The sequence below is a fragment of the Pseudorasbora parva genome, chromosome 16 (assembly GCF_024679245.1).
Source record: "Pseudorasbora parva isolate DD20220531a chromosome 16, ASM2467924v1, whole genome shotgun sequence".
In the NCBI taxonomy this organism is placed as follows: Eukaryota; Metazoa; Chordata; class Actinopteri; order Cypriniformes; family Gobionidae; genus Pseudorasbora; species Pseudorasbora parva.
Window position 1 is genome coordinate 44,923,188 of NC_090187.1, and position 25,252 is coordinate 44,948,439.

At 40.7% G+C, this 25,252-nt stretch overlaps 1 protein-coding gene across 1 annotated transcript; it reads left to right on the plus strand.

Annotated features, from left to right (window-relative positions):
- The first annotated feature begins 159 nt into the window (after positions 1 to 159).
- Positions 160 to 24,015, plus strand: myef2 (myelin expression factor 2). Its single transcript, XM_067419164.1, has 17 exons — positions 160 to 338; positions 7,077 to 7,252; positions 7,632 to 7,684; positions 8,201 to 8,208; positions 9,342 to 9,435; positions 9,510 to 9,701; positions 11,841 to 11,994; positions 13,436 to 13,485; positions 13,574 to 13,634; positions 17,490 to 17,588; positions 19,660 to 19,701; positions 19,790 to 19,879; positions 21,744 to 21,833; positions 21,914 to 21,970; positions 22,367 to 22,530; positions 22,933 to 22,984; positions 23,664 to 24,015. The coding sequence occupies exons 1-17, from the start codon at positions 214 to 216 to the stop codon at positions 23,825 to 23,827; spliced, it is 1,671 nt and encodes a 556-aa protein (XP_067275265.1). The 5' UTR covers positions 160 to 213; the 3' UTR covers positions 23,828 to 24,015.
- Positions 24,016 to 25,252: the final 1,237 nt, after the last annotated feature.

Consider the following 25,252-nt stretch of genomic DNA (forward strand, 5'->3'; position numbering starts at 1 on the left):
TCACACAATTATGACTTTATATCAGACAATTGCGAGAAAAAAGTCAGAATTCTGAGACAAAAATTACTCTTTTTGTTTTTTTTATTTAGTGGTGGAAACGGGCTGAGTTTGCTAAGACATGTGACCAACCGGGCGGCGCCATTTTGCTCTCGCGTGACGCATGTTCTCGCGATAACTGAGCGCCCTACGCGCGATTGTGAGAGAGCAGCAGTGATGGCGGACGCGGAGCTGGCGCTGGATCTGACTGAAAACAAGGAGGAAGAATCAGCCGATTCTCCAACTGAGGAAGGAGAGCCGGAGCCCCAGCAGACACAGGACAACACAAATGGCGACAAAACGTAAATCCAAGCATTTTAAATCATATATCCTGCGTGTGTTGCGTCTCTTACGTGTGTGTGTTGTTTGCGCGGCCTGCGTGCGAGCACCGCGCATTCACAGGGTAAAATAAACTCGTTTATTTCCCACTTCAGCTCAGTCTCAGTATTTAAAGATGGCTCCTCCAGTTTTAGTGCCTCTCGGCGCGTAATGTTATTTTTCTGTGCTTGTTTTGTTTTGTGGCGCTGCTTTCATAAGTGGCGCGCGCCAATCACGGCGGTTACCCATAGCAACCGCCTCTTCATAAGCGATTGTTCTTATGTAGAGCGCATTTGTGCGCGCCCAAAAGTGTTTTTATTTTTTCATTTCCTTTTTGATAAAGTCGCAATGAGATCAAAATGGACGATTCTCGGGTTTGTATGGAATATTGCCGCGAACCGCAACCATCCAATCAAATTCCCGTGGAAAACAATCAAGCCCCGCCCCTGCATCTTTTTCGAGAAGCGTTTCCGGTGTCATGACAAATCGGGTCTTCTCAAACTCATTAAATGATTATCTTATAGGGTCAGTTCAGCCAAAAATGAAACTTCTGTCATTAACTCCTCTCCCTAATGTCGCTCCACACCCGTAAGACCTCCGTTCATCTTCACACACAGTTTAAGATATTTTATATTTAGTCCGAGAGCGTATGCAAGTGTATGCACACTATACTGTCCATGTCCAGAAAGGGAATAAAAACATCATCACAGTAGTCCATATGAGACATCAGTGGGTTAATTAGAGTCTCTTGAAGCATCCAAAATACATTTGGGTCCAAAAATAACACAAACTACTTTTGTCAGCTTTATCACGGGATTATGATGAGCAGCGGCGAAGCACCATATTTTGGGCCCTGGGTACAAACCATCTTGCTGGGCCCCCGTACCAAATACCATAGTGATACCAATGGGTGGAGTATTACATTTTTATCATAAAAAACACTTAAAATGTAAACAAAATAAGCCACTCTCTGATTACTGTATATGTATAGAAAACTGACTTCTAAGGCCCCCTACCCAACCCTGCCTTGGGCCCTGGGTACTCAGTACCCTTTGGGTGCTTTCACATCTCTAGTTCGGTTCATTTGGTCCGAACCAAGGGCAAACAATTATACATTGTTGCATTTTTCAGCTTTTTTGCTTCCTTTCCACACCACACTGATTGCTTCGGTCCGAACCAGTTGAAACGAACCAAAGCGCAGTCACATGACATCATCCACATCACTCATTGGCCGTGGCGTATTTCCTAAACTGCTTTTCGATTGGTCAGAATTTACGTGTGGGAAAAATCTAACAGAAGAGGCAAAGCCAGCAAACTCTAATAACACTATGGAGAGACGACTGCGGGCTGGTTTTGTCCCTGGCCATGATCGACTACACTGTGTGTGTTTACCACAGTATGCAAACAATACATCTCTATAATGAAGCGCGGATGCTACGTGAAAACAACGCTCTAATGCACTGCAGACGGCGACCGCGCATCGCTCGTCACGTCAAGCGGAGGCGTGCATTAATTATTAACTCTGACATGCTCATCTTCCGAAAATATTTCCAATGATCTATCAGGTAATAATGTCATGCACACAATGTCAGCGCAGCTAACTACGGCAGCTGGTTTAGTCCAAAAATGATCAGTACTTTTGAACTTGGTTCTGTTCGAGGTCGGATCACGTTCTCACCACAAATGAACCGCTCCAGAGTTTGTTTGAATGCGTACCGAGACCAGCTCTACAAGGAGGTCTCGCTTGTCTGGTGCGCACCCGAGTGCGATCGCTGCTTTCACACCTGACCAAACGAACCGCACCAAAGAGGGAAACGAACTCTAGTACGATTCAACCGAACTAAATGAGGCAGGTGTGAAAGCAGCCTTTATCCGCCCAGTCCGACACCACTGATGATGAATAGGTCTATTCATGTTTTAACCCATACGAGACATCCCGGGTGTCTGAGACACAGTGCTCTTCTGTAAGTTGTACTGTAGCCATCATATTATAGCCTACCTTCTGACGTTCATATTACGTTCTGTAACTGGTAAAGAAGTGAACATCGGCTCATGTGTAGCCTACGTGATCCGCATGATGAGGCGCTCAGTCACGCTTTAGTAAAGAGCGCGACATCTACTGTTTGATTTTTGGTAAACATTTAACAGGAAGTGGTGTTATGACAATCAGTTTATTAATATCTCAGTCATGCCCCCATCTTTCTGCAGAATGCTTACTGTTTAAGTGTAAAAAAGGGTTTTGATTCGTCTTTTGAAAAGCATGAAATGAATGAAAGGATGGCTATATGTATTGTAGGCCTATTATTTATTTTATTTTACGGTTAAATTATTATTATTTATGTAATCGGGGAGTTTTTATAAACTGACCTCTTTGTACTTGAATAAAAAAAAAAGAATTTGGTATTTGGCATTTTTGTTTTTGCTGTAGTTTTTGGGGGGTTATTTTTCCTGTAACGATATCGAGATATATTTTTTGCTCATATCGCCCAGCCCTACTGATATTATCATATATCGACGATGTCTCGCAAATATGTCGATATCGAACAGTCAGTGTTATCAGACGATAATCGACATCATAAAAATGACGACTGATAAACTCACAGGACATTGCGTTGCCAAATACATTATAAATAGTAGTTACCATACACTCACCTTTTTAGTGTTTTTGATGCATAGCTACAGTAGCCTATATGTGTTAAAGCAAAACATTGAATTATGGAGAAGACGTTGGTTGTGTTTTCATTATACACGCGCAAAGAGAAGCACATTGGCTTGGCTAAATGTTTTAAAACGCTCTAAAAATATTATTTCCTATTAGGCTAAATTATAAATATAATAGCCTATTAATAATACAAACATTAATCAAACATGGAAACCTGGAAAACATTTAAAATAACCTACTTACGCTAAAAATAAAACGAGAGAAACCTTTGGGGGGAAAAATAGCTCAACGGGAAAAAAAAAAAATAGCTCAACCTTAAAAGGTTGAAAATGTCTATAAAAGCTAACCATAGGCCTGTATTTTAAATACTATAAAATAAAGGTGTTAGAATAAAATTATTATAATATAAAAAATGAAATAAAAATATATTAAAGTGATGTAAAAATGCGCGTTAAACTCACAGCTCGTGCAGTGACGGAGCGCAGTTCTGAACAGAAACGCATGAGCTGCTCGCGTCAACACTGCACTTTGCTTAATTAAATATTTTCGTTTCGAATGGTTTCGTTTAAAAGTGGACATTTTAAGCTTTCTATGCGCATATGTCTGTGAGGCAAGTAGCCGGCTGCGTTTCGGTTTATTTATGAGACACGCGCTCCAGTTCATTAGAAATTAAAGCGATCACTCCCGCGACTTCGACACATGTCTTCCATTTGCATATTATTTATTAAACCCAGGCAATTGGCCAAAGAAACCTTTATTAAAATTAAGATACAATTTAAACAAAACGAAAGAATGCTTTCTACAAAACTTAATATTAAACTAAATATAACCAACAAAAGCCTTTCTGACTCACTCGCATCTTTGCACTTATCATAATCAGATGAAATGTAAAAATACTATTATAATAGGCCTATTCAAACATAATATGCAAAAAGAAAGAAGACAAATATTGTTTAATGGCTACAACAAAGTGAGCTACAGATAAATGTCTGGCTGGATTTAATTATTTTACAGGTTAGCGGTTCACGAGCGCGCCTGCGGGTTATTGAGCTGAGTCAAGCCAAGTCAACTTTATTTGTTATACTAGTTCTTTTACAATGACGATTGTTTCAAAGCACCTTCACAGTGTTAAACAGGACAATATTGCAGCAAAATTTGATTTCCAGTCGTTCTGGAAAAACAGTGATGTTATCAGCTTATTTCGTTAATTTTAATTTTAACATGAGTCACACCGGTCCGCTTCGCTCATTACAGGCTCGTTCTCATAATTACAGTTAATGTGCCGGGCCGGGCAAGGCTCGGACACAACGAGCACAAGCTCCGGTAGGGTCGGGCTTGATTTTTTGAGCACGATCTAAGCTCTAATTGACATTTAATGTTTCATTGCCGCTCGACCACATATCCGTCGTCTTTGAGAAGCGGCTGCAGAGCGGAAACGAGGCCGCTACTGCTGGGTATAATGTAGCCTACGTGAATATGGCTGCGGAGGGTTCACTTTCTTTCGTTTTTTTCCTTCTTCTTTTTTTTTTGCACAGCCTGCAGATAGCCTCTGTTGGGTCCACTGGTTCACCATTTGCATTTGGTTTAAATCCATAATTCTGCCAAATTACTAATGTACATCTTTTCTTGGATATTAAGCGTTGTCCTCCATTTTATGCCTGGAAAATTTTGTGGTGCAGGGGAGTGGGCGGGATCAGTGCGGAGTAGATGATATTATCGGATATCGCGATGTTTTTGAAGGCGATTATCGCCCCCCAAAAATTAACATATCGCCCAGCCCTACTGACAACATAATTTTAAAAGTTCAGCGTCGCATCCTGAAGCTCAACACACAGTTGTCTTCATTTAAAAACAGCGAGACTAAATGATATTACCAGTGCTGATGCCCGCTCTCTCTCTCTCTCTTTCGCATCGCTTGATCTCGACATGAGCTGAAAACGAAAGTTAAAGAACGACACGCATTCATTGCGTTTTAGCGTGAAATGAGTTCTGCGTCTTTATTAAAATCAACATATTAACGGTTTCTCTCATCCACCTGCAATCTTTGGGATGTTTAGGCACCTAAACCGCGGATATAACCGCAATCCGCTCATACTCCGAGTCCTTGCGCAAAAAATGTCTTTCTGCAGCATCCGTGTGTAGTTAAATGGACTAAGCGAAGCGTCGAGGCAGATGATTTCTTTCCTTTGTTCCTTCATGAACTGACCTCTTTGCACTTCAATAAAAAATAAAAGAATTTGTGGTATTTGGCATTTTTGTTTTTGTTGTAGTTTTTGGGGGGTTATTTTTCCTGTAACGATATCGAGATATTTTTTGCTCCATATCGCCCAGCCCTACTGACAATATAATTTTAACGTCAAGGTAAACAAACAAACAAATGTATTGTAGACACAAAACTGAACTGAAGGGATCACGAATCTGAGAGGCGGCTCGTGCGCACGTTTGTCAGACAACGCGAGACTGCAAGGAGTTGTTTTCGCAAGTTATTGCGTTTAATAATTCTTTTTTTTTTACCGTCAAGAGTCACATAGGTAACAGTCGTGTGCTCAGTTTATTCTCTGCTACGCGTCGACCGTACGTACACTTTTCACAATGTTAAAGTAGCCTATAAAAATCTTTCAGATATTGCGTGCAGTTGCGATATTTTGATAACTTCGATATGTTGCGCAGCCCTACACTGTAATTTTTTTTGTTGGTTTAACTTAAAAAAAAAAAAGTAACCTGGTTGCCTTAAAAATTAAAAAATTTGAGTTGATACAATGAATGAAGGAAATTTGTTAAATAAATAGAAGCTCAAAATATTATTGTATCTGAACCACATAAAAAAATTAATAAATCATGAAAATAGCACAATTTGGCTGCGTCATCACTAATGAAACTCACAATTACTTAATATTAGGGCTGCACGTTTTCAAGTTTTTCATTAACCGTTAACCGAGGCCCTTAGCAGTTAATACTCGGTTAACCATAGTGTGCGTCAGGGTTATTATTTTTAGTTTATTAATTTGACGACCACCATCTCCGTAGTGAACGCGCCTATAGAGAGAAATGCACATCATGGATTACACAATCAGAGAGTAGCCTATTTCTTTTCGTTTTAAATTGTTAAAAGACATTTCAAGCTCTCTTAAGATATATTTCATGTCTGCGAGGCGTACGCTGAGTTTGGTTAAATTAGGATGAGATGCGCTCCAGTTCACGAGCGATGCGAGTGGCCGCGAGGGCGCCTGCATGATTAGGGCATGCAGTAAAATATGCAGCGGAGAGCGATTCCCACAGCGCTTGACTCGCCCGGCTGAGCCTCTCCCGGCAGAGAGTTCAAGCATCTGTGGACTCGTCCCTTCAGCTCTGGCCATCTTGCTTTCAGTCCGCGATTAGCTTTTTTCTTTTCTTCATTACAGTTAAAGTTACGTCTGCTTTTCTCTAGTCATTCACAAGTTTCTCACTTCAAACTTTCTTTCTTCTGCTCCGTTATGCACAGCGCGCACGGCTCCCGCTCTGCTTCTGCCCTAATGCGACTTATGTTAATTTCCTCTTCATGACGCATTTTTTGACTGATGCAACTTATTCTCCAGAGCGACGTATAGCCTGAAATATGCAGTAAGCGCTGCATTGCAATACTTGAGTTTTGCCCCGTCACTCTCAATTTTAAAGTGCTCCCACGCTGTGCTTTTCTTTGCCCGCTTCATGTTAGCAAACTGGTCATGATGACTTCTTGTGGATATTACAAATGTCTGGGAGCGCTCTGGCGGTCTCTAGTGGTGCAAAAATATATTACAACTAAATTCAAAGCACGTCATTGACGCCACTTAACCGAGCAAAATGTTTCACTCGGTTACGCAATTTTTAACGGTTAATCGGTTAACCATGGACACCCCTACCCAATATGCTTACAAAATCTTTTAATAATATTTTAATAAAGTTTGTTGAATCTCAAAAAATGTTCATTGTATTAACTCAAAATTTTAAGGCAACCAGGGAACTTTTTTTCAAAATAGTTTTTTACAGTGTAGCCTAAAATAAGCATGTGGTTAACAGTGTCTCCTCTCTGTCTTAGCAGCGACGCCGAGGAGAAGTCGGAGCCCAAAGAGAAGAGCTCCGGGGGCCGAAAGTCCCACCGCTACCATCCCTACAAAGAGCGAGACAAGAAGTCCTCCAGCAGGAACCGGGTGTTCATTAGCAATATCCCTTATGATATGAAGTGGCAGGCAATTAAAGATCTAATGCGCGAGAAAGGTAACCCACGCCGAGAGCGCAGCCAACCATCGCCCTGCCTCTCCCTCTCTCTCGTATTTGTCACGTAGCGCAGTGTGTTAAAATTGAGCGTTTTCCTCAGTTCTGCTCTGGCTGTTGTGCATACATTTAGTGGTATAGTCACACTGTAGCTTGATCTCACTGATTTTTGAAGGATTGTACAGGTGGGTGGTCAAACCTGTGATTTATTCCTAATCTTTGCACCTGAATATAGTCGAATGAATTAGGTTTGAGGCGGCGCTCGTGCGGAGAGCGGGCCGCGTGGTTCAGGTGTGTGTGTAGCGTTTGACCCGGGCCGATCCATTGGTGATTTAAATGCTTTGTTCTCTGTGGTATTTTCCCTTTTGTATGTCTCATGTAGTTGGTGAGGTTACATACGTGGAACTCTTTAAGGATGGAGAAGGAAAGTCAAGGGTAAGTGTTGGTGAATCTGCGAGGTTACAATCGCACTTGGTTGGAGCCGAATTACACTGTTGTACCTTTTTGACTTTTGGGATGGATGGTGTTGATGTTACAGTAAAGCCTATTATGATGATGATGATGATTTATGATTGGTGGTGACCCGTTTTGGCTGGGGTCCATCTGTCTCACATCTGATGATTATTGCTTAGGTGTTTTTTGATTTGGACTTAAGATCACGCCAACTGACCTACGAGAGTCATCTGTCAGGTGTCTTCCCTTAAACCCCTTCATCCATCTGTCCGTTTTATCCGTCCTTTATCCCGTAACAACATTTGCCCCCCTGAGTTCATTTGCTTTCATTTGTCCATCTCACCGTAGCCAAATGATCCGTTCCAAACGAGCTCATGTGCTGTAATTGATCTCTCTGAGGCACTAATGAGATGTTGACGTTGTTTGAGCTGATGTGTTTGTAATGATGTTTTCTTCTCGTCCTCCTCTTCCTCCTCTTCCTGGGACTTGCACCTGCAGGGCTGTGGGTAAGAAACCGCTTCACAACATCGAATTATTTCATCTGGAGCGTTCATTGAGCTCATAATTTCAGTGTTAATATTTAACTTATGTAAATAGTCATATTTAAATGATGTAAATATACAAATATATCTCACACACCTCACTCTCTCACACACTCACTCGCGCACGCACACTCTCTCACACACACACACACAGTTGTACATGTCACGCTCTCTCACTCACACGCTCACTCACACGCTTGCCCACACACACACACACACACACACACACACAAAAATTCACTCTGACTTAAACACACACACGCTCACTCACTCTCACACTCAATCTCTCTCACTCACACACACACACGCTCTCGCTCGCTTACTCTTTCACATGCTCGCTCACTCACACACACACACGCTTACTCTCTCACTCACTCACACACGCTCGCCCACACACACACATTCACTCTCACTTACGCACGCACACTCACTCACTCACGCTCGCTCACTCACTCACACACGCTCTCACTCTCTCACATGCACACGCGCTCACTCACTCACACACACGCTCGCCCACACACACACACACACACATTCACTCTCACTTACACATGCACGCTCACTCACACACTCAATCTCACTCACTCACACACACACGCTCTCACTCACTCACTCTCTCACACGCACACACGCGCTCACTCACTCACATGCTCACTCACACGCACACACATGCTCACTCTCTCTCTCGCTCGCTCACACACACTCAATCTCACTCACACATGCTCACTCACACACACACTCAATCAATCTCACTCACGCTCGCTCGCTCACTCACTCACACACGCTCACTCACTCACACACGCTCACTCTCACTCACTCACTCACACACACGCTCTCGCTCGCTCACTCTCACACTCAATCTCACTCACACACGCGCTCGCTCGCTCACTCTCACACACACTCGCTCTCACACGCTCACTCACACACGCGCTTGCTCGCTCACTCTCACACATACACACGCTCACTCACATACACTCACTCTCTCTCACACCTCACACGCTCGCTCGCTCACTCACTCACTCACACTCTTTTTCTCTCTCTCTCTCTCTCACACACACACAGCTGTACTTGTCCTGACCGCTGCTTGTCTCTTTCAGTGTTGTTGAATTCAAAGATGAAGAGTTTGTGAAGAAAGCCATTGACATCATGAGCAAACATGATCTGAACGGACGACCGCTGAACATTAAGGAGGTAGACGCTTTCAGATCCCTTCATCCCGACGTGTGTGTGCAGACAGTGTGTGACGTGTGTTTCGCCTGTTTCAGGATCCAGACGGTGATCATGCGCGGCGCGTTCTGCAGAGATCGAGCCGTATGTTCGGATCCGGTCGAGGGCAAGATGGCGGTCCGGCTGGGATGAGCATTCCTCCCTCCATCGCCAACAACCCCAACATCCCTCCGGACATCATCAGCGCGCTGCAGGCCGGACGGTTGGGGAACACCGTGTTCGTGGCCAACGTGAGTCAGGGCCGTTCTAGTAGAAAATCATTTCTTTTATGGGTTTTCCAAATATTTTCACCAAGTAATTAACTGAGATAAAGATGCACTATATTGCCAAAAGTTTTGTGCCGCCCCTCCAGATCTCTGAGTTCAGGTGTTCAGTCTCTTCATGGCCACAGGTGTATAACTCCAGCTCTCGGCCTGCAGACGCTTCTACACACATTAGTGAAAGAATGGGTCTCTCTCAGGAGCTCAGTGAACTCAAGCGTGGGGCCGTGATAGGCTGACACCTGTGCAATAAGTCCATTCCTGACATTTCCTCACTACTAAATATTCCACGCTCAACTGTTAGTGGGATTATAACAAAGAGGAAGCCATTGGGAACAACAGCAACTCAGCCACGAAGTGTTAAATCCCAGATTGGGGTCAGCGCATGCTGAGGGTCACAGTGCGCAGAAGTCTCCAACTTTCTGCAGAGTCAACAGCTCCAGACCTCCAGACTTCTGTGGCCTTCAGATGAGCTCAAGAACAGCGGAGAGAGCTTCATGGAATGGGTTTCCATGGCCGAGCAGCTCATCCAAGCCTTACATCACCAAGAGCAATGCAAAGCGTGGGATGCAGTGGAGTAAAGCAGCCGCCACTGGACTCTAGAGCAGTGAGACGTGTTCTCTGAGCGACCAATCACGCTTCAGTCTGACAATCCCATGGACGAGTCTGGGTTTGGCCCCTTAGTTCCAGTGAAAGGAACTCTTAATGCTTCACCAAGACATTTTGGACAATTTCATGTAGAGGTCGACCGATAGTGGATTTTACCGATAGTTAGGTTGGACCTCGCTTGCCGATAACCGATTAATCGACCGATAGTTTTTAAAAAGATACTAGATTAAAATATAATAATACATAAAATAACAGGCAAACAAGCAGTGCTGAACTTTATTACAAGAAATTTAAAAAGTACTGAACCATGAAAATGTGTTAAATTTCATATGTAAATATTAATTTGAGTTCTAACAGAAAAATTCAATTAAAAAATACAATTCTACCTTAATCATTCATGTTAGTTTATAGTGCATAAAAAAAGGTTAACAGATAAAACTAACAGTGAATAATACTTCTACAGCATTTATTAACCTTACTTAATGTTACAAATTGAATATTATTGTATTATATTAAGTGTTATCATTTCATATAAATCCAAACAGTTCGCTTTTTTAGAACAAAACGGTTTTCTTATCAAAATAACCACATATGTATTGACGTCTAATGCGTTTATATTTTTGTTGGATGCATGATACAGTTTCTCACATCAAAAAAAGTTTCTCCGTTACATCGTTTTAAATGCTTGAGGAGACCGTTGCTGCTAATATTAGCATCCTGTCAGCCTCGACGACAAAGTACATATACTGGTGTTCTTCCCCTGCTAAAGCATCTAGTCAACCAATCAATTACTTTATAATGATTAGGTAACATGTACTGAAGTGTTCTGTATTCATACCGTTTCTCTGTTGGTGTTTTAAACGCGCATCAGATGTGTCAGTGCTCTGTGCAGCGTTCAGTGAAGCGCGGAGCCTCGTGTCCTCTCGTGTTAATGTAAACAGTGATAGTTTTTCATTTGTCCTCTAGAGGCCGCTCTCGCGCTGTATAACGCCAGCAGACCCTTCTCAGAGCTCTCGTAGGCTACTGTGTAATGACAGCAGCCTTCTCAGCCGCTCCCGCAACGGACGCAAACCGGAAAAACTACCGGTATTGATTTTTGCCGATAACCGATTGTTCCACCAACCAGCTATCGGTGCCGATTAATCGGCAAATCCGATGAATCGGTCGACCTCTAATTTCATGCCCCCAACTTTGTGGGATCAGTTTGTGGACGGCCCCTTCCTGTCCCAGCATGACTGCGCTCCAGTGCACAAAGCGTCGCTCCATAAAGACATGGATGAGGAGTTTGGTGTGGAGGAACTGGACTGGCCTGCACAGAGTCCTGAGCTCAACCCGATAGAACAGCTTTGGGATGAATTAGAGCGGAGACTGAGAGCCAGGCCTTCTATATAATATACTAACTGCGTTCGTTCTTTAGTTGAGTCATATAGTCTGTGTGTAATCTTAAGCACATGTTCATTAACTCCGGATTCACACACGTCTTGTTTGTGTTTTCCACAGCTGGACTTTAAGGTGGGCTGGAAGAAGCTAAAGGAAGTGTTCGGCATGGCGGGGACGGTGAGGAGGGCAGATGTGAAAGAGGACAAAGATGGGAAGAGTCGAGGGATGGGGACGGTCAGCTTTGAGCAGCCGCTGGAGGCCGTTCAAGCCATTTGTATCCTGCTGATGCCAAGAAAATTACTTATTTATGTGTTGTGTAAAAGCTCGCTGTAGTACTAAATATAAGAGAACCCTAATTACAGCCACACTGATAACTTCATTCACTGAGAAGCAAACCCTTTAACCAGGGAAAAGCTTAATACGGAAAAGTATTGATTTCTAAATATCGATTCAAACACCCTCTAGATATAATTCCTAAATGATAGTGATTTGGCTCTGACTTTCAAAACTTTGACAAGTTTTAGATCTGCGTTCTGATCCAGAGAGAGCAGTCATGTATAGATGTGTCTTTTCTGTCTTACAATAATATAAACACTGTCTACGGTAGCCATCAAAATAGTGAATCACCTTTTGAAAGACACTTGACGCTAAAAAAATAAACACTGTGTTAATTAAATCATTACACCTGTAGGTGGCGACACTTGACTGTTAAATTGTTTCTGTTATTGGATCATTCATTTTAAGAGATTTGTTCAAAAACTGATTCATCCTATTCATCCATCCTTTCAATAGAGTTCCTATTGAAACAAGTGAAGTCTTTGAGTGAGCGATTGAATCATTCTCTCAAGAGATTTGTTCTAAAACACTGATTCATTCAGTAATGAAACAAGTGAACTGTTTATGAGTCATTGAATCATTCACTCAAGAGATTTGTTCTAAAACACTGATTCATCCAGTAATGAAACAAGTGAAGTCTTTGAGTGAGTCTCTGAATCATTCACTCAAGAGATTTGTTCAAAAACACTGATTCATCCAGTAATGAAACAAGTGAAGTCTTAGAGTGAGTCATTGAATCATTCACTCAAGAGATTTGTTCAAAAACACTGATTCATCCAGTAATGAAACAAGTGAAGTCTTTATGAGTGAGTCATTGAATCATTCACTCAAGAGATTTGTTCAAAAACACTGATTCATCCAGTAATGAAACAAGTGAAGTCTTTGAGTTAGCGATTGAATCATTCACTCGAGATTTGTTCTAAAACACTGATTCATCCAGTAATGAAACAAGTGAAGTCTTTGAGTGAGTCATTGAATCATTCACTCGAGATTTGTTCAAAAACACTGATTCATCCAGTAATGAAACAAGTGAAGTCTTTGTTGATTAATTGATTAATATATTTTTTAGTGGTAATAAAGACCTAAGCCTTTAAAATTACTTAATTCATAAACTATAACAATGAGGCAATACTTTATGGTTCAAAACAAGTAGTCATTGTTTCATTGAGCAATACTGTAAAATACAAAATATACATAAATATAATCAATCATTGTGTTTAACTTGTGTTATAACAAATAGATCAAGTGCACTAAAATAAACACTCATGTGTTCTGGATGTTTCCCTCCACTAGTCTGAAAGACGACGTGACGTGTTAGAGTATGAGAAAACAGGCTTTGGAGTGTGTGTGTGTGTGTCTTCCTTTACTCCCGCTCTCAGCCATGTTCAACAATCAGATGCTGTTTGACAGGCAGATGCATGTGAAAATGGTAAGACTTTGTGTTTGTTCTAGAACAGCTTGTGTGTGTATGAAGCACAGCCACCCTGTTATTAATTTGTGTGTTTGGTTTATTGTAGGATGATAAATCTTTTCCTCCTGATGACTTCCGGCCAGCAGAGAAATCGCCACAGCTGCCCAGTAAGAGCTTTCGGTATTTTACCTGTGTGTGTGTGTGTGTGTGTGTGTGTGTGTGTGTGTGTGTGTGTGTGTGTGTGTGTGTGTGTGTGTATCTATGTATACGCAAGTGTATGCTTGTGTAAATTAGGGATGCAACAATGCAACAAAGTCCACGGTTCAACACACACCTCAGTTTTTAACCACGGTTTTCGGTTCATTTTTTTGCTATTCTATTCTTAGTCGACAGGAACAGAAAAAGGTTAAAGAACGTTTTTATTGCAATACTTTCTTTATTTTACTTAAAAGACTTGAAAACCCTTACTTAAATGTAAAACTTTACTTTAAAAACCCTTGTACACTCCCATTGAAATTGCATAATAGAAAATAAATATCTAAAGATTTACAGTGGCAGCTCAGAGAGGTACAGCAGCATTTAAGTATGAAATTGAATGAATAAATGTAGGCTAAAATTAAAACGACATTGATTAAAAGCTACTGTATTAAAGGTCTTTTGTTTTTTTATTAACATAATTTGAGGTGAGCTGTCCCTTTAAGGACAAGCGTTCACTAGGCTCTCAATTAAAGACCTGGGGCCGATTGCACAAAAGTAGGATAAGGGATTAAGCCGGGATATCTTGGGGATCTTGTCATCTGGATGCAAAATGTAGTATATCGTGTGTAACGTACCCTAAAGGCACACTCACACCCAGAACGATAATGATAATCAAAGATAGCTGTATATTAGTGGATAAATTGAGCCAGGATCACCAAGATATCCCGGCTTAATCCCTTATGTTATGTGCAATAGGCCCTTGCTCGCATCTCACACACACACACGTGACTTTACTTTCACTTTAGACATAACCAACTGTTTATATATGTTAACCTTGGGTGTGTTTGACAGAAGTAAGACTACTTAGTAGGGATGTCAATTTTCACAAATTCCCATGATTGATCGTCGTTTAAATTAACGATCAATTAATCGTTAACCATAATACTAAAATATGCGTCTACAGCAGTGGCTTGTAGCCGACAGCATGACACGATGTGCAAATGCTGCTCAAAACGCCATGTTCACCAAATAAATGAGAAGGATTTTTTATCTAAACAAAGAGCTATGGGATTGTAAAACTAGTCGGATGTTATTTATAATTTAATTAAATGACTTATTTAATAACCAAATATAACCTGTAATACAACACGAACGCCGCCTCAGATCTGATTATTCAGAATGTGTGGACGCTCTTCCAAGAACAACGTGCTGAAACGTCACCTAAACCCAATTAATTCAAAACGATTTATTAAAATATTGTTTTCATTAATGTTATGTAATGTGAGCCCCAATCATGGTTATTATTAGTTGTGCGTTGCTGTGTGAACTGCGTGAGCTGAAGCGGATGCGCTGAATCAACACCGGTAAGAGCTTCAGTGTATTTAACTCAACTATTTAACTCAACAAAAAGCTTCCTATATGAGATTAATCAGATTTATATAAAGTTTACAAAATATTACAAATTATATATCTTCACGAAATGATGCGAATGCACAAGTGAACTTGAATTGAGTTGCTGAAATTCATATTCAAAATGGGAGACGCGCTCGTCCCGGAACAACGCTCTGAACACGGCACCTAAACCCAATGACTTTACAACCATTTATTAAAACAGTGTTCTCATTTCTGTTATATAATATGACTGTCCCAATCATCGTTATTATGCATTGCTCTGTATGCGCTAAAGCCAAAGCACTGAATGAAAACCGGTAGCCATCACTGACTGAAGCCATTCGTTAGTGCGTTTTATTTCACTAAAAGAAACGCATCCTTTATGATTGATCACATGTATAACGTTACAAAATAAATGTAATATTACAAATTACTTCTGCACAATCTGATGTGAACTTTAACCAAGTTACATGCGCGAGTCAGAGTGCGTGACCGAGAACCATGTTGTGCACGCATTCTTCCTGGATCAACCCAATGAGAAACACGGCAAATAAACCCAAATAATTAACAATCACAATGTTTTATTACACTAGTGTTCTCATTAATGCTGTGTAATATGACAGTCCCACTCATAGTCATTATTAGCTGTGCATTGCTGTTGGAGCTGCACACTGAAGCTGATCACCGCCACGCTTTTACTACCGCTCGCCTCTAACGTTAAAGGGGCGGTGAAATGCTGTTTCCTGCACACTGAGCTTTTTACACCTTTAAAGACTTGGATTCCCATCCTAAACATAGACAAAGTTTCAAAAACTAATGTTGGACGTTTGATGGAGTATTTCTGTGTCAAAAATACTCCTTCCGGTTTCTCACAAGTTTCGGAGAGTTTTTTTCGAGTATGGGTCTACTTGACGTTAATAGAGCGGAGTGTCCTTGTATGGGCCGTACGGCTCTTCTCCCGGTAGGGTGCGCGCGCGTGACTAGAGCGAGAGAGGAAACGCACGCCCATACACACTCTCAGCTGCAGATCCAGTCGTCCGTGAACACTTCTGACGCGCCGCGCTCCACTTTATTCCTATGGGTGACGTCGAGCGACTTCAACGCTTCAGCACAGCATTCTGGGAAGGCAGCGCTGCATTTGAACCGATTTGAACGCAGAAATGACGGGAAGCTTCAAGGCATCGCTTCAGTCGCGTCGCAAAGTGGATCTCCACGGTCACTGCTGTCAGGACTTCACCAAATCATACCAAAGAAGTGTGTTTCTGACGGAGCGGTCCCAGCGGTAAAGGTTCGGTCCTGCTTTGGAAGCAGCCGGTGAGTAAATCAACTTCAAATGTCTCTGCTATTGGCTACCGTCACGTGAGTAAACATCAGTAAACGACACGATCGCGTGCTTCGTCAGTCAAATGCGCTAACGGACTCCATTGCTGTTCTCTGTATAACGTTACACTAGTCTGACTCTGACGTGCAAAACCGTTTTGCTTGCTACCTCTAAGGTCTAGTCACATACAATAGTCCATAAACCGAATCATGTCCTCATAAACTGCGCGTAAAGACACACAAAGGCCCCTTAATACAGTCCATACCACAGAGACGGACATCCTGATGTTGCCGTTTCTCCTGTTCAATTTATTTCAGCCTCAGATTTGATTGTGGATCATTATCTGTATTAGCTGAGATAGATGAGTTTCTCCACGCTTGAGGACGTCACCGCTTTGTGCACATTCGTCATTCTTTAGCTCCGCCCACACGATACGCCTCCAGGCGCTCAGTTTTTTCCGGAAAGACTCGGTACAGCCCATATTTCTTTTATAAATATGATAAAACTAAAGACTTTTCGGAGATATGAAGGATGCAATACTACTCTATAGGTACTCAAGATTGACATGAGATTGACTGAAACTGAGTGTTTCACCGCCCCTTTAATTATTAACCAAATGCATCCTTATGAGATAAATCAGATATAGATAGGCCTGCACAAAATAAACACAATATTACAAAATTTGCACAAAACAAAAGGCTGCGAATGCACATGCAAGCTTGCAGTCATGATGGTGTGACTCCAGCTGTAAAATGGCCCCAAGTAGAACTCGGGCACGCTTGCTTCATTTTTCCTCCCGTTTCGCGTTTGAGCCGCACGCACGCGCATGACCCTGCTTAATCGATGATCGATAAGTCTTATCGATCAAATGTCTTATCGACAATTAATCGATTAATCGTCACTTAGCCCAGTAATCACGTGTGTTTGACAGACGTTTAGTGCGCACTCAGTGCAAAACTGCATAAGCAAGCGAATGTAATGTTTAACCGGCAAGACCGTGAAAAATGCAGTTCACGAGTGCGTATTGAACCGTGAATACCGAACGGTTCAATATTATATTGAGTATTGTGGTATCCCTAGTGTAAATGTGTGTTTGTCATGTGTGTTGCAGGAGGTCTGGGCGGCATCGGTATGGGTTTGGGTCCCGGCGGGCAGCCAATCAACGCCAACCGTCTCAGTGGAGGGGGCGTGTCCTCCATGGGATCTGGAGGTGTGTTCATGTTTAATTATATATATATATATATATATGCATATGCATGCTTTATTTATTTATTAATAGGGGTGTAACGGTACACAAAACTGATGGTTCGGTACAGCAGGGAAGAGAACTAAATAAATAATCAAATAATAAAACTAATCAGCATGTAATGAATGTCATGAATTTCGATCGAATTTCATTTCTACTTTGAGTACGAATTATCATATACAGTAAAAGACAACTAGCATTGTAAAGGTTGTGTCAAACTCTCTCTTCTGTATGATCGTCTCTTCAGACCTCAACTGCACATGAGCTGCTTCTGGCCTCCTAACTGAACTCCTTCCCACTAATTGATCATAGATATTATGTGCAAACAATAACCATATTCAAAGTACTCAATATTCAAAGTGCAAACAGAGACCACATTTTTCTTCAAACATAATACAGAGCTAAGAGATGGTTACAGCTACGGTAAATGGTTGTCATATTGGGCGATATTCGCATGCCTCAGAGAGCCGCTTTCAAACAGTCAATTCAATTTTTCTTTTTTTACTGCCACCAGAGGGCAATAGCTACCTTAAAAAAAATATTTTGAATGCCCTGTCTCTATTAACATAACTGCTTTAATTTAAAAAAATATATTTTTATTAAAGGGATAGTTCACTTTCAAATGAAAATTGTCATCCTTTACTCACCCTCAAGTTGTTTCAAACCTGTATGAGTTTCTCTCTTCAGCTGAACACAAGGGAAGATATTTTGAAGAATGTCAGAAACCAAACAGTTAACTGGAGCCATTGACTTCCATAGTAGGAAAAAAAATACTCTGGAAGTCAAATGCTCCAGTTAACTGTTCGGTTACTGACATTCTTCAAAATATCTTCCCTTGTGTTCAGCTGAAGAAAGAAATTCAAACAGGTTTGAAACAACTTGAGGGTGAGTAAAGGGTGAACTATCCCTTTAATAATTATTTGAATGGGGAAAAATAGCAAATAATTTTATACTGCATAGTATCATAAAATTCCCTCAAAATTTGAAATAATAATCAAAAAATATTATTGAACTGAAATAAATTACATTGGTTTTCCCGGGTGGAAAAGTTACATTTTAATGCTTCGGTCACTTTTGACCGCGAAAAGGACCAAAGGGTTAAATTTCGCGATTGTGTGACTCCGTGAATTGGTGGTGCTGAACGTGCATTTAAAAAAAATAAGTCTGGCGCTTTTGCTGCACCACGGTCTAGTCCACTAACATGTAACACACACTCGTAACACACGCTCAATGCAAACGCTTCACTAACACGTAACACACACTCATTTTCTCGTCACGGGCTGCACAAGAACATCTCATTCTAGTTCAGCTGATGGAATTTAAGCGACTGTTATCCTCCTGAATTAAATAGTTTTTATTTCTGCAATAAGCAAAACTAGAGTGGAGGCGTAATGTGATCGTAGCGTTGGCATATTCTATCCTAACTTCACCCTCACACTTGTGAGACCGTTTTTTCGACTTTATAAGATCTCGTCACACCCCAGTAGAATATAATGAATATATAGGACTTCTGAGGTTAAAGTGAGGCTCATTGTTTTCGGGCTGTTTTATTGACGTCTCTCCGCCGTTGAGACACTGAGATTACACACGTTACAGCTGTAATGTGTCCTCAACACACCTTCAATGTTCATTCATGTTTATTCATTGACTATGACGATCGCATTCAGTTGTCTATACAGTGGTCAGTCACGCACAGAGCGGCAAATGGCTTTTATCGTTTGAGTTTCCTGATTAAATGGACAGAATGCTGCATATGTTCATGTGGGATTTTGGGTTGAAGTGTGTTCCGCGGGAAACAAGTGTTTAAGATTGCATTAAGAGAAAAAAAACACTGAAAACAAGCCGACTGTTAAAGACGGCACCGTATTGGAAGCCCCATACCTAAACGGTTCGTTATGAATATATGTACCGTTTCACCCCTAGTAATTAACATTAATTGGTTCGTTTGAACTGATTCACTAAATGTTGGTCCATTCATCAACTGTGAGATGAAGCGAATGTCATTTTTAATCACTAAATGGGATTGATCTGGCAGGAATGGACGGGCCGGGATGCAGCAGCATGAACCGCATGAGTGGTGAGAGAGCCGTCACGTTCATCTGAAGCCAATCGCCTCAGAGATCAGCCGTGATGACGCTCATCTGTGTGTGTGTGTGTGTGTGTAGGGATGGGTGGAGGGTTTTCCAGCATGGACTGCATGGGCGGAATGGGAGGATTTGGCAGCAGAGACATGGGACCCATGGGCCGAATGGGAGGTAAAACTACACGATACCGGAAAAAATGTACATTGCGATTCTTCTCTGTAATATACAGTATTTGAAGACGTACGGGAATGTTCAGGCGATGAACTGAACGCCTCTATAAGAGTGAATTATTGTATAGTGAGGGATTTTATTGCACTGCAAAAATGCTCTTCTTATTTAGTTTTTTTTCTTTCTTGTTTCCAGTCCAAATATCGAAATATTCTTAAATCAAGATGCATTTACTAGATCAGTAAAATGACGAGATTTTTTTTTTTCTGGGAAAAAATATAAAAATGAATAGAGTTTGTGCTTAAAACAGGCAATTTAATCTGCCAATGGGGTGAGAAAAAAAATCTTGTTTTCTGATTAAAATAAGATTATTTTTCTCACCCCATTGGCAGATCATTTTGCCTGTTTTAAGCAAAAACTCTCTTCATTTTGATTTAGTTTTCAACAAAACAAGAAAAAATATCATGTAATTTTACTGATCTAGTCAATGCATCTTGATTTAAGAATATTTAGACTATAAGCAAGACCAAATCACTGAGTAAGAAGAGCATTTTTTGCAGTGAGATCTGCTTTACTCACTAACCATAAAGTGAACCGAGCTTAAAGGGTTACTTCAGCGATTAGCATATGGCTTTGTATCAGTAGAAACCCTGGAGAATATTCAAATTATTGTGCTTTCCCCCCTCATATCTCCCTGAGACAAGAGATTTATGCATTTTATTTCTGGAAAAATTCCTCCTATGATGCAAAATGACGATTTTTGCATCATTGGAGGAATGTTTGCCCAGAGGCTAAAGACTACAGCCAGCAGAGGGAGCTATTTCCGCATGTTTTGAATCTGCGCATGGGGGATGGGAGATTACACTCAGCTGGCAGGGAGAGCTCAGCTTGCAGACAGGATAATTTAAACGGAGCTATGGAGAGCAATGTAAGTCTTTTAACTTCTCAAATTCATTTCTATGAAAGTTAAGCTTGCAAAGGCATTAACTGAAACGCGTGCCAGACTGAACTCCTGTGTGAATGTATGCCGCGAATGTAGTCGCGATTACCTCAGCTCTCATCACTCGTGCAGTTAGTGCTCAGTGCTGTGAGACTCGCGCGGCGACTCACTCATTATATTGAACACACATGTTCAGTTTTTAATTGTAGTGTCTCCTCTAACTCAGTCACTGTAATCAAGTTGGTGGCGTTGGGAATGGCCTCACAGGGCAGCGAAGCATTCTGGGAATTGTAGTCTTTCATCCCCATGGGACAAAAATACATTTTCTGTCTTTTCTCAGTCTAGAAGACACCAAATTCAAAAATAATTTCACATTTCTACTGCATTGATGACCCCGTTTAAATACAGATTCATCTTCCCAGCGCTGAAGTACCCCTTTAAACTTCTATTTATATATATAATTTTTTTTTGTTATATATATATATATAGTAAAGAAATGCAACATTGTACCTTTTGTACTGTAAAACAACAAATTGAGTATAAAATATAATTATGTATAGGATTGTAAAATAATACTAATATTTACGCCGTCATTTTCAAACGTTTATCAATTTTTAATTGAATGTTTATTAATTTTAACATAATATATAAAAAGTCTATATATAATAAAAAGGTCAACTGAATGCTATTTTTTTTAAAATATGTATATAATAAAAATATAGTTTAATAAATAAATAGAAATATCTAGTTTCTGATAGCAGTTCAGATGCTAAAGAGTGACATTTGGCTCGTTTGTATGCAAGCAGCTCATTGTCTGGTGAAGCACTGCATCATTTTGTGTGTGTTTGTGTGTGTGTGTGTGTGTGTGTGTGTGTGTGTGTGTGTGTGTGTGTGTGTGTGTGTGTGTGTGTGTGTGCGCGTGTGCAGACATGTATCGCTCTGGAATCACAGGGATGGACAGAGACTTCGGCAGAAGTGACCTGGGAATGAGCCGCCAGTTCAGTGACTCGTTTGGAGGTGTGTGTGCACAGGTGTGTGTGTGTGTGAGCACACACTTGAGCTGATGGTGACTGATGTTTTTTTGTGTTTCCCATCAGGTGGAGGATATGCAGGAATGGGGAACTCTGGGATGGGACACATGGGCTCTGGATTAGGTCACTCATCTCACACAAATTACATTAAACACACACACACACTTCATTGTGATTGACACAAATCTTCAGTCGTTATTCACTGGAGAACCGTCAGTGACGTCTGTAACACTTTACAAGGTTTCATTACCTAACATTAAAAATTAATAACACTTCTACAGCATTTATTAATCTTAGTTCATGTTCAACATTGAGTTATGAATGATGGAATTCAAGAGTTGTATCTGTTAATATTTAATGGACCTGAGCTGAGAGTTTTGTTTTGATCTAATATCTGTTGTTTACAAAAGATAACCTAATAATGAGCAATACATTTGTTGCATTATTTATGTTAGTTAATGCGTTCATTAATGGGGCATTAATTGAAAGTGTTACGTGTGTGTGTGTGTGTGTGTTTAGGTGGAGGAGGAGGAATGATGAATATGGGAATGGACCGCATGAGTTCTGGCTTTGACCGGATGGCCGGAAACATGGACATGGGGCGTGGCTTCGGCCAGTACAGCGGTCACATGGGTGGAATGAGTGACAGGTCTAAGGGCGGATGCCAGATCTTTGTGAGAAACGTACGTATGAAGATGATGTTTGTGTGTGTGTGTGCTTGTTTTTGTGACATGAGGACACAAATGTGTATAATGCCATGGGTATGACACAGGTATTACAGGAGAGGGTGAAATATGAGGACATTACCCATGGCCCCACTTTACAAAAGGCTTATAAATCACACAGGAGGAGTTTTTATGAGAAAGTAAAAATGCAGAATGTTTCCTGTGATGGGTAGGTTTAGGGGCTGTGTGTGTGTGTGTGTGTGATGGGTAGGTTTAGGGGCAGTGTAAGGGGATAGTAAATACGGTTTGTACAGTATAAAAACCATTACGCCTATGGAATGTCCCCACATTTCACAAAAACAAACGTGTGTGTGTGTGTCACATTGAGGTGTGTTTGATGGGAATCTTTTGCGTCTGCAGCTCTCGTACGATCTGACCTGGCAGAAGCTCAAGGAGAAGTTCAGTCACTGCGGTACGGCTGTAAAGCTGCTTTCTCTTTCTTTACATTTAATGAGAATTAGGAATAAAACAGGACTGTTATAAAGTGACGTTAAACTGCAGCTCAGGAGAGAACAAGACAGCTGGAACAATAAATACAGAAATCATAATGATTGAGATAAAATAAATAATGTTAATTATTTTGGATGCAATTAATCAATTTGACAGTTTGTATGTGTGTATATATATATATATATATATATATATATATATATATATATATATATATATATATATATATATATATATATATATATATATATATATATTTTTTTTTTTTTTTTTTTTTTTTTTGATTAATTAATTATATTAATATATTTATATTTTATTTATATATAATTTATATTTATTTATAGAAGTGCTGATTAATTGCATCCAAAATAAGTTTTTACACACAATTAATATAAATACATACATATGCATGAACATGTACAACATTTTTTATATTTACATAGAAATTATATAAATACATGCAAATATTTCTTAAATGTATACATGGTGTGTTTCAAAATTATACACAGTACACACACGCATTGTGTAAACAAACCTATTTTAGATGTGATTGATTGATTTGACATAAATAATAACCCCCAAATAAATCTAGCATTTTATTTAGATTAATCTCAAACGTCTTCATTTGTGTTGTTCTTCAGGTCAGGTGATGTACGCGGAGATAAAGATGGAGAACGGCAAATCCAAAGGGTGCGGGACGGTTCGTTTCGACTCGGCCGAGAGCGCGGATAAAGCCTGCAGGATGATGAACGGCACCAAGATCAACGGACGAGAGGTCGACGTTCGCCTCGATCGCAACGCCTGAAACACACACACACACACGCCGCTGTTTTGTTTTAGAAACATCACGACTGTCACATCCGAACAATCTCGCCAGCCGCTTCAAACCTTTTAATGTGTTAGTGACGCTTTTTTTCTTCATCACTTTTTTTTGTAATCATTTGTGGGCCGTTGTCTCTAAATTTTAAATTAAAAGCCGGCTGTTGTAAAGTCTGTCTGGCTCTGAGTTTGTCTGCGTCAGATTTCACAAACTTCTTCTGTTTTCTATCTTGTTAGGAACGCTCTCAAGAATTCATTTTTTTTATTTGAGCAATAGTTGTTAGGCTGTCTTCCAGGTCTTGAAAGCAAGTCTTTAATTCTTTCCCCGTCAGCGTTTAAAAACAAGCTGCTGGCCACTGCCAAGGTTTTTGACCATTTTCACCTAAATTTAAAGGGGCGGTGAAACACTCAGTTTCAGTCAATCTCATGTCAGTCTTGAGTACCTATAGAGTAGTATAGCATCCTTCATATCTCCGAAAAGTCTTTAGTTTTATTATATTTATAAAAGAAATATGGGCTGTACCGAGTCTTTCCGGAAAAAAACGAGCGGCTGGAGGCGTATCGTGTGGGCGGAGCTTAAGAATGACGATCGCGCTAGAGTGCGGATCGGGCTGCATTTTTCTGTCCGAGCCCGACCCGCGTCCGACAGAGCAGTAACCGAACCCGACCTGAGCCCGACAGGCATTCAAATATTTATGTCCGAGCCCGACCCGAGCCCGACAGTTAAAATCAATTTTTTCCCCTCATATACTAATGACACGCACGTTTGTTTGTGTGGAAATCCCGCTTTTATTAAGCAACTGTAAGGAAGGCATTCTGAAATGTTTACAGACGAGCGCATCAGCGCGCACACGGGGCATTAAACGTTACACAGAGCCCTATCAAATAGCCAACTGAAATTAAATGAACAAAGGTCTGCTAAAAATGGCCCAAGCTAACAGAACAAAACATTAACGTAACACAATTTAAATGCTTATTGAAATGAAAGTCATCTTACCAATTTTCTCAAACTGTGGTTCCTAAACTGCAACATATGGGATTTACATAATCTATCCATCAAAGTTTAGGCTAATCGAGGTTTTATGTAGAAAAAGGATTGCATCAACTGCGGATGGCTTCAAGGCTGTCCTGCTGCCAGCAGCGCTGAAGTTGCGCTCACTGGAATGATGAGGATGCCGCGGGCAATATGCACGCGAGTTGTTGTCACGGCGACATAAACAAATTTCCGCATGCAGGAAGACGGATGTTAGGGTAATATTATGCATGTATTTTAATCACAAAAACAAACCATTGCATCAAGTTAAACAGGCCCATTGGCTACTTGCATAATAAGCAGTTTTAAATTTAAAAGGTTCAATGCCTTTTCGCGCTGACGTGACCGAGCCCGACCCGAACCCGAACGTCATTTCTA